At 42.6% G+C, this 10,183-nt stretch overlaps 1 protein-coding gene across 1 annotated transcript; it reads left to right on the forward strand.

Annotated features, from left to right (window-relative positions):
• The first annotated feature begins 440 nt into the window (after positions 1–440).
• dalrd3 (DALR anticodon binding domain containing 3) lies at positions 441–9,070 on the forward strand. Its single transcript, XM_034589939.1, has 13 exons — positions 441–1,250; positions 3,583–3,890; positions 4,155–4,465; positions 5,426–5,484; positions 5,573–5,674; positions 5,768–5,832; positions 6,175–6,233; positions 6,356–6,438; positions 6,831–6,957; positions 7,233–7,291; positions 7,693–7,809; positions 7,904–7,972; positions 8,389–9,070. The coding sequence occupies exons 1-13, from the start codon at positions 1,017–1,019 to the stop codon at positions 8,506–8,508; spliced, it is 1,713 nt and encodes a 570-aa protein (XP_034445830.1). The 5' UTR covers positions 441–1,016; the 3' UTR covers positions 8,509–9,070.
• Positions 9,071–10,183: the final 1,113 nt, after the last annotated feature.

A 10,183-nucleotide genomic window follows, 5' to 3' on the forward strand; every position in this document is an offset into this window, starting at 1 on the left:
CTGAAACATCAGTTCTCAGAGTAGTTGCTCTGGAGGACTCAGTTTGCCACATCACTCTTGTACAATGAAATAATGAACCACGAAGGGCCTCCAAACAAACAAGTTGTGATGTCACTGAACTTATTGTACGTGCACATTTTACACTCTGATATAAGGTGAACACAGACACTCCTGCGCTACAGTGAAGCTTCAACATGCATGTGAAGTCACAATAAGCAGCATAGAGTTTTGAGCGGAGGGGAACCTAGACTTTACAGCATATGGTGCTGGTTACTTTCATTGTCTATTCATTTAAAAACTGTTCTTATATCAGAAGATAATAAACACTTGAATTTCTTTAAGCCTAGGAGACATTAAGAGTGCATATTCAGGTACAGTTTACCATCATAAAAGACTAGTGTATAAACAACTTCACATTTGGGAAGCTGGAGCTGATTATTGGGGATTTTGTCCTTTAAAAATGTCTTAAATTATTAAAAAGTAAACAAAATAGTTAAATATGATTAGCTTTTGTTTGACTATTCAAATAACAATGTTTTCAGCTCTTTAAAAATGATTGAGATAAATGATCAGCCACTTTGTTTGTGCAGTGAGTGAAATTACAACATCACTATATGATTTTTGATGGAGCTAAGAGGCCTCACCCACACCAAGCACAGGTGAGTATGTGTCCGCATACTTTCGGCCATGTAGTGTCGTTAAGATTGCAGTTTTTGTGTCATGCATTGGGGGGCGCTATTAGATGCCATTAGGGCCCCTCCCACTGGTCCAACACAAAATATTCCCTCGGCAGAAACACGGACTGCACTTTACTAGTTCCGCAAAGGAAAAACAGCCGATGCAGTCCTCCCCTCCAGCCAATATCGATCAGTGGTGAAAGCGTGTGGCTGTAATGTAACTCGACAGACTCCACCAGGAACAACCGGAGTGACCGCACTTCAATGGCTGACCAGAGCTGGGCGTGGATGTGTTGATAGCCCGGTAGCTAGCTCACCTGTTAGTGTCGGAGGCTGGTGATGGAGAACATCGAGGAGCCTTCTCCCCTCCGGATCACCCCTACCGTCCGGGCGCTGAGCTCCGCACTGCGGGGGAAGCGTGAAAATGTGCCCGAGTCCAGCCGGAGAGACGGCGACCGGATCTTCCCCGAGCCGGAGAAGCTGTGGTTCAAGGAGAGCAGCTCGAAAAACCTTCGGAACAGGGACTTTCTGTCGCCCACCACGATGCTCAACACGCTGTATGCGGACGGACAGGTCGGTCTAACTGGTAACTGCCGGGCTGGCGGCATTTTAACGGATTTGATGCTCCTTTAAAGGTGTTGTTTTAAAGGATAAACACATCGAGGAAGAAATGTTATCTAAACACAACAGTCACGACATCAACCTCGAGTTTTAATTTACACTTTTCATATGAAGAAGTCCACCTTTTACTCTTCCGCTAGGCACTATAGTTCCCCAAGGAATCATGCTAGCTAGTGTGCGAATTAAATGTCTTAACGCAGTAATATTAATTGTAGTTATATTATTATTCTCATTTAATTGTTGTGTTGTCCCAGATGACCCATGTCAATAATACTTGTTCGCCACATTTATGCTAACAAAGCATTCTAAATTGAGTTGAAATTAAATGGGAGATTTAATATTTAAATGCCAGGTGTTCGGGACGTGATTCGACCAATAGGAGCAGAGGACCGGAACTATCTGCGTTATAATAGGTGTCCAACTACCTGCCTGAACAAAAAACATAAAGAGATGGAAGCAGACCCTACACATCTTTGTAAAAACACTTAAAATAAAAAAACATGGGGATACAAAAATACCAGAAGTTTCCGCTGACTGGCTGTCCCATCATGATCGAATAGTCGATGGCAGCCTGCGGTGGTCATTATTAACTCATGAGTGGCATATGGGTCACACACATACACGCACAGCTGCAAGTCAAGAAACGCACATAAATGCCTTTTTTTAAATGCATGTTCGAGTCAGACCACCAGTCAATCATGACTTTATAAACATTATGCCTGAACGTAAATTATTTAAACAAGTGCATCGTTCAACCTCTTCATGCATCCCTGTGCAGGATGATGTTTCTATGTATAGGTAGTTCCCTGCAACATGAGCATGTATCATTCCATTCAATGCAGTTTTATTTAGCATACCGCTAAATCACAACATTCATTGTGTCACGACACTTGACCCAGTAACGTTCAGACCGTACAAAATGATAGAGAACCCCAACTGGTCGAACAATGAGCAAACCCTCTACTGGGGAGAGCAAAACAAGCTTTAATAGGAAGAAACTTCGAACAGAACCAGACCGGTTGTGGCGAGAGGAGAGAAATGGGGGAGAGAGGAGAGAGAGATACCAGGAATAGTCGTGTATGGTCATATTCTGTCAGACTGGTTCTTATAGTGAAAATAACAAGACTGATATATGCAATGATGTTAATAATGATAGCATCACCAGTTAAAAGCAATAATAATAATGTTATTACGATCATTGTTTATGAACTGTAAATGCACTGATATGGGTCCTTGAAGCAGAAGCTAATAAATTGTATTGGGAGAAATTCATGTCTTAAAAATACGACCCCAAAACAATCACATTTACTGTATTTCTAATTTGAAAGCATTGAGTGTCACACTACTAGATACAAAAGATAAAATGAGATAATCCTACAATAGCAGTCGATATCAACTGCTTGCCAGTACACAAAGTCAAACCACAATGTCAAAACAAAAAAGAAATAACAAACCAAACTACCAGGGCAGCATGGGTAAGCAGGGTGACAGGGTTAGCACTGTTCGGTCCTTGGTTCTAATCCTTCTCTATGGAGTTTGTATGTTCTCCCCTTGTTTGCGTGGGATTTCTGTGGCTACGTTGGCTTCTACCAACAGTTCAAAGACATACAGACTGGGGTTATGTTAAATTGACCGTAGGTGTGAATGTGGCTGTGAGAGGTTGTTTGTCTCTGTATATCGGCCCTGAGATGGATTGGCAACCTGTCCAGGGTTGACCCCACCTCCCGCCCAATGTTAGCTGGGATTGGCTCCAACTTCCCCCAACCGTCAAAAAGATAAGTGGTACAGATAATGGATGGATGGACGAAACTTACATGCATAAACCATTCTGCTACCACAATTACTTCCCACACCCAACCTCCCTGAAGTACATTCTCAACCTCAAAAGCACATGACATCACTCACCCACCCAATTGCCACTTTAATATATTGCCATACGGACATAGATACAGGCCAATAAGATGCAATATGACCTGCTTTGGCAAAAGTATTATAGCAGCACTTAATAATACATCCTGTCTCTAACCCAGTTCTTCACTGTCTGTCAGTGTTTCATGTTAATGAGATGTGCTTGTTAGTTTCCATTGCTGTTGTCATTATCTAATGTTGTGTACTGTTTGCTAGAGGCTGCCCTGTTTGTGGGGGTCAATGTGCAGTGCTGTGAAACTGAATTTTTCTCATGCTTGGCTTATATGCAGATGTAATTACCTAAAATTCTGCCTTTTCTCCCCTCGTGTCTGTCTCATCAAATGCAACAGTCTCATGAGTCTCTGTATCCACCTAGGTCCCTCCGCCAGTGATGTCCAGGGTCCTGTCTCTTCGTGGCAGTGGGGTTCTCCCTGTGGCTGGTGGGGAGGTGATTGGTGAAGGGCTGAGGGTGAGGGTGGACCGGCCCGCAGCCTTTAAGGCTGTTCTGGCAGGTGGAGCCACAGAGTACCTGAAGCCCTCCAGTCAGAGGCAGAGCTGTGTGGTGCTCAACTGCCCCGCGCTGCACCCTAAACCCAACACACCCGCTCCTGATACACTGACTCTAGGCCAGCTGAGGACTGTTCTACTGGCTGACCACATGGGGGCGCTGCTGAGAGGACAAGGGTGAGTGTGAGAGTTCATTTCAAAACGAATTTCTCTTAAATCCTTCACATCAGCTTCCCTTGATTTATTTGTTCTTTATATTTAACCCATAATTAACAATGAAATGTCTACAAGTAACAACTGACAACTTAAATTAGCATTTTTCAATATTTTCTGGCCTTTAAAAGACAAAAAACAATTAATTGTAAAAAGTAAAAGACAGGTGACCTGCTTATGAAAACAACTGTTGCTGTAAGTGTGACATGCCGATGTCACCTGTCTCAGATTTGCAGTGTCCTATTGCCCAACACTTCCCCAAGACAGCGACATCAGCACCTTTCTGCAAGCTCTGGGAATCGATTGGCCGACAGCCCCAGCCAGCTGGACCAATGAGGAGCGGGAGGAGAAGATCCAGGAGGCCCTGGAGAACTGCCCGTACAAAGAGAGGGAAACAGAGAGAGGCAGGAGGACCAGCGGTGGCGGAGGAAGGAAGGCAGAGGAGGGGGAGAACGAGGGAGCGCTCAGGGTCAACCTGAAAAGAGTGTTCCAGGAGGTGGGGCTGCTGGGATACGACCCCAGCCTTGGTACCTGCACAGGTAAGTTAGATATGCTGCAGTTTATGGTTATATCGTAATGGTGTGTTTGTACCATAGAGCTTTTTCTAAGTCATTCAGCTTTTTTTGAAGGGATAAATGTTTGCGTGATAACATCTTGGCAATAATGTGGGTCTTGCTTGATCTGAATTGGACAGCTGAGGTAGAAACCTTAGAGAGAGTCACATGTGAGGGATCCCTCTCCCAGGATGGAAGGAAGTGCAATAGATGCCCCGTGTAACTGAGCACATCAACAAAATAACAGTATTTGCAACATTGATTAGAAGAAACAGTTTGTAACATAATGGAGAAGTGTGTCGATGTTTAAAGTATTTATACATAAGATGTATCTGATAGTGTCCATTCGTTACTTTTAACTACCGTCAGCGAACCTGTCAGGGCACATCAGCGTTAACACGGCTAAAGATATGAGGTCAAATGTGTCCCAGATCATCTCGGCAAGTGATTAATGTCCCCAGATCACAATGCGTCTCGGTGGTTGTTTACACTTATATTTAACACTGTGCATTTGTGTTAATATCAGTTGTAAGATCTTTGTTTCCACATTGACAGAAAGGGACAGCTTCAGCTTTTTAAACCTTTCTGTAAAAATGTTTGTGTCAACACAGGCAACTGTTCCATTGGTCCTTTCTCTTGAATGAATTGTACAGACAAAACAAGAAACACTTAACATACTAATCAGTGATGGTTAGCAGTGAAGCCAGGCAGTTTGCAGATGGCCAGGCTTCACCCTGATTTCCATAATTTATGTAAAGCCGAACTAATGTCCTGGCTCCAGTGCCATCACATCACTCCTCATTCCTAAAAAAAACTATTCCTTTGATACTTTGGCAGTGTTTCATGTGTTAGCACACACCTATGTAAGGGAAAAGACTAGTAGGGTAACAGTTATATCAGCTATATATTGACTGATAAGACATTGTTGGTTTATATCTGTTTCAGTACAAAGGGACAGTGTTGCACACCTGGCACAACTGGACCTAGCCACAGCCGACTGCACAGTAAGAGAGACACATGCAATTTCCTATTTTCTCATCAGCAATAACAGTCAAAGCATTGATTTGTATATCCTTACTGTATCGTTCATAGGTAGCCATGGCAACAGCGTTGCATGTGACTTCCTGTCAGGATGAGTTCCGCCAGCAGCAGATAGCAATGCTGTGGAGAGCCAGTGGAGCGACGCACACGCAGGTAACCACACACATGCTATACACACACAAACTCACACGGTCATGCAGTGCATTGTGTTCCTATTTCCAGCGGCTCTGCTCTCTGTGTCTGCAGAGGCATCTGGTGTGTGGGCCTGTGAAGACTCCTGGTTCTCACCTCACTGCTGCACAGTATCTGCAGTAAGACACATCACTTCTTTTCACACACATGGTTCTATCTCTTCTCATTTCTTGTCACCATTTCTTTCCTTCCTCCTGTTCTGTCTCCGCTTGTCTTTCCTGGTTTCCTTTTCCCTGTCTATCTCTTCTGCTTTTCCACAAGACCGATGTTTATTATCACACAAGTCATTACCAGGATCCCCTCTGCACTGATAAAATTGGAGTTAATGAAAAGTACATTAAAAGAACTCTAGTGGGCGTTGATGGGGCTTTTCTTCATCTCTGTGTTATTGCAGTGTATTTTTAGCCCAACTGTCTGAGTAAACAAGCCTCTACTGTCTCTGTCTTCCTCCTCTGCTGCAGGCTGAGAAGAGAACAGATGAAGGAGGCCTCAGAGATGAAGTATGGAGATCAAGTAGAAGGTGTGTGTGTGTGTCTGTCTGTGTACGCGTGCACATATAACAATGTTCGTAGGCTCCTTACTTATCAAACTGACCTGAGATGGTGAAGTGAACAAACTAAAAACCTTCTCATCATCCTCTAGGTCAGACGTGGGATGACATCATCAGGGTCATGACTTCTGCCACAGTCAGATTTGAGCTGCTGTCTACAGTCCACACTAGTCCTGTGAGTTATCATTACAGCTGAATGTGTGCAGATGGTGATGTGCTGTGTGTGTGTGTACTTGCAGCCTCTTTAGGACCTTTTCCAGCATAAACACTGACCTTGTCAGGACCAGAAGACCTGAAACATTTGAGGTCATGGTAAAAAAAGTGTAAGATGTGGTTAGGTTCTAATAAGGATAGCTGCACATACCTGTGTGTGTGTGTGTGTGTGTGTGTGTGCGTGTGCGTGTGCGTGTGTGTGTGTGCGTGTGTGTGCGTGTGCGCACACATTGATTTATTAAGAGCGTCTGGGTTTGATTTGGGAAGTTTGTCTCTGTTCACTGTGAAATCAATGACAATTTACCCAGTGATGGAATTGGTTAAGTCAGAATGAGTGACAGCTGTCAGTTGCAGGTGACGCTGGATGTCCAGAGGGAAGGGGGCGTGTCCACCAAAGGGCCGAGAGGAGGCGTGTTTGTGATGTACAACTGTGCCAGACTTCACACTCTGTTTGACAGCTACGAGAGAGGAGTGGAGAAGGGTGAGAGTTCATTTATCCATTCAGACCATTTTTCTTGCTTGTTAAGCAGTTTTCATGCTCTGATTTGCAAGGAGCTGTGTCAAAGTGCTGAAACGGAGTCAGAGAGAAACTGAAAAATCTAAATCATAATTTCTCCTTTTCTCCAATTACTTAAGCTACTCCACAATCTTTGTACGTTGGTAATCACTGCTTTATAGAGTCAAAGCTTATTATTTTCACTTATTACTTATAACAAGGCTTGAATATGATTTATGGATCTGTGTGTTTGCCTACAGGTCTGTACCCAGAAATCCCTGAAGGCTCCCAGCTAGACTTCTCTTCTCTGAAAGAGGAGGTACCACTTCAATTTAAACTGTTGTGTTATTGTGTGTATTGTGTTTATATGTCTGCCCTTCCCACTGATTTCCTTTTGTTTTCACTCTTCTCACTCCATCAATAATCTGTGCTCACAGCCAGAGCATGAAGAATTTATCAGTTGGCCAATAATATCAGCCAATATGAGCCTTTCACAGACAGATTGGTGTCTAGAAAATGTTTATTTTCTAAATTCAAGTCAACCCACAATTTAGAAATCATTGCCAATTTTCTTTAATTTATACATTGGCCGATATTACGGTATCAGAAGTTTTTGAGTCCCTAGTATCGGTATCGGCCCCAATATCAGTGTGTCTCTACTCACAGCAGCATTTCAGTGGTGATCCTGACACCTGACATCTTGTCTCTGTGCTGTGACAGGGCGAGTGGCTGCTCCTCTTCAATTACCTCATCCCATTCTCCGAGCTGCTGGACCAATCGGGACAAGTGCTAGATGGGGAAGGGGGAGGAGCCAGAGTCAATATAAAGACTGAACAGGTAGATGAACAGATAAGTGAAGTAAATAGTGTCCAAAGTCTGCTGTGGAGAATTTAATGTAAATGTAACTCTCAAATGTGTTTGTGTTCTTCAGATCTGTAAATTTCTCGTGTCTCTCAGTAAAGACTTCAGCTCGTACTACAACAGAGTCCACGTGCTGGGGGTAAGGATCTATTTAGGTTTGTGTGTGTGTTTCCATAGATAAGATGGATTCATTGGATGTAGATATTGTGCTCTTAAAAAAATCTGACTCTTGTTTACTAAACTTATTTAGGGTACCTGCATTGATTTATTGACTGAAGTGGATTCTTAAGTGCTCCTGAGTCTTTGTTTTCATAGATGAATGCCTGTAAACATGTTTGTTTAGATGTGTGTGTTCCCTTCCTGTTGTGCGTCATCCAGAGATGAGTGTATTAAGAGCCTGCTGCACTGTCTGGTGACTGTGTTAGGTCAACAATATTCAATCTCTCTCTAAATCTCTCTTTGGATCTCTCCATTCACTTTCTCTGTGTTCCTTTCTTTTTTACCGCCCACACATGCCTCCTACCATATTTTCTCACTTTCTCTTTTTCTTTCCAGGAGCCGTTGCCTCATCTCTTCAACCAGATGTTTTGTCGCCTGTATCTGTTGAGAGCCTTGAGAGAGCTCTACCACAGCGCTCTGGACACCCTCAACCTCCCCCCCATCAGGCAACTATAGCCTCGATAAAATTCACTCCGGCCATCAGTGTTAGCCCTACCTCCACACACACACACACACACACACACACACACACACACACACACACACACACACACACACACACACACACACACGCGCTTGTAGCTTCATCATATGAACACATTTCTTGGATATTAATGTGTCCATGTGACACATTGTTAGCTTCCCCTGTTTTTGGCGTTGTTACAGCCAGTGATGAGATACTGTTTCACCTGCTCACTATGTAGCTTCTACAGCTCAATGTGAATGATTTCCTGTAGCTGAACATACTGTAATACAACATTACTCATCAATCCTGTAATGTGACAGTGGTGATGGTAAGTTTACCTTGATGTGGTCGGACTGGTTTTGTTGGAAACTGTGCACAGAATTTATATTTTTGGAAATCCTCCTATTTGCTTTCTTATCAAGAGTTAGATGAGAAGGTCGATCAAATTCTTATATAGTTCCCTGGGGAACACAATCTGCTCGCTAGCTCCTCTAAAACTCAAACATTATCACAATATATCTTGGATATATAATATAAACAAAAACCAAAGTGTGAAAAGAATAATCTGATATGGGGCATTACCTGTTGGACTATTTCTTATCTTGGGCCAGCTAACATGCCGCCAGAGGAGGCTCCCAAAAAGTTACTGATCCCTGCCAGGAAATAGTCTGACACATACTGTAAACCTGCAAAGTGTCATTTTACCCTGTTGTTGTACAGGGAGAACAAACAATCAGTTAATGAAGGTTTGTTCCGTTGAAGCTTTCAATTATAAATTCTACTCTCGTCATTTGACCATTTTGTGCATTTTTATGCCCTTTAACCCAACAACCCACAAAACGTTCTATTTTGGTGCCGTAATCCCAACATTACTCTTGTGTCCCACCTGAATTGTAGTTAAACTTGTTCATCTTTTTAAATGGCCTTATTATAATCTTGGTACCCCCTGACCCTTGTGTGGTCTGGACCTTCTGAGTTTTCAGTTTTGTCCGAACCAAAATAATAATGTCCAACCAAAAGAGGTGGTCTCTGTCCTGATGAAAATAATCGTAGTTCGTTGGTTTGGGAGTGAAAAAACATATTTTTGGACAGTGTAGACTTTTTGACCAATTGCAAGAAGGAAATTGGCTGGTAATACCATAATGATAGTTCATTCATTTTCTTCATTCAAACAGAAAAACTACTGTCCACCTAATTGACACACGATATGACGACAGGAAGTGTATATGTCACTCAAAAATCTTTTGTCCGCTCCCTGAATCACAATTTGATTTAAAAAAAAAAAAAAACCTAACCGGATCAAATGTTAACAAGATAACAAAGAAGTGAACCTTGGTTCAGACTTTCAGGTGTGAGAACGTCCATAATGTCAGTGTCAACAGTCTCTTCTTTGAAACCCTGTCTGAAAACAGTCCTGAAAATCTTACTCTATATGAGGTTTTGTCGTCGAGGCTCCAGTTTCATGAACGTTTGCCACCTCGCATTTGTCAATGCCATATAAATATTTATTGTCAGTTTAAAAATCTTTAGATGTCAACAGAATATATGTATATTCTGCATCCTGAGTCTTAACTGCTGTGTTGACATGATTCTCCAGAACCCTCAGATTAGTTGTAGTTATTGTGCTTGACAAATCACAAATGTTCAGTATCAAACATGTACCAG

This window comes from Hippoglossus hippoglossus, chromosome 7 (assembly GCF_009819705.1).
Source record: "Hippoglossus hippoglossus isolate fHipHip1 chromosome 7, fHipHip1.pri, whole genome shotgun sequence".
Lineage (NCBI taxonomy): Eukaryota > Metazoa > Chordata > Actinopteri > Pleuronectiformes > Pleuronectidae > Hippoglossus > Hippoglossus hippoglossus.

Coding starts and splice junctions, on each gene's coding strand:
- dalrd3 (XM_034589939.1), top strand. CDS start 1,017: ATGGAGAACATCGAGGAGCCTTCTCCCCTCCGGATCACCCCTACCGTC. Junction 6,958..7,232: donor CGAGAGAGGAGTGGAGAAGG/GTGAGAGTTCAT, acceptor GTTTGCCTACAG/GTCTGTACCCAGAAATCCCT. Junction 7,973..8,388: donor ACAGAGTCCACGTGCTGGGG/GTAAGGATCTAT, acceptor TTTTCTTTCCAG/GAGCCGTTGCCTCATCTCTT.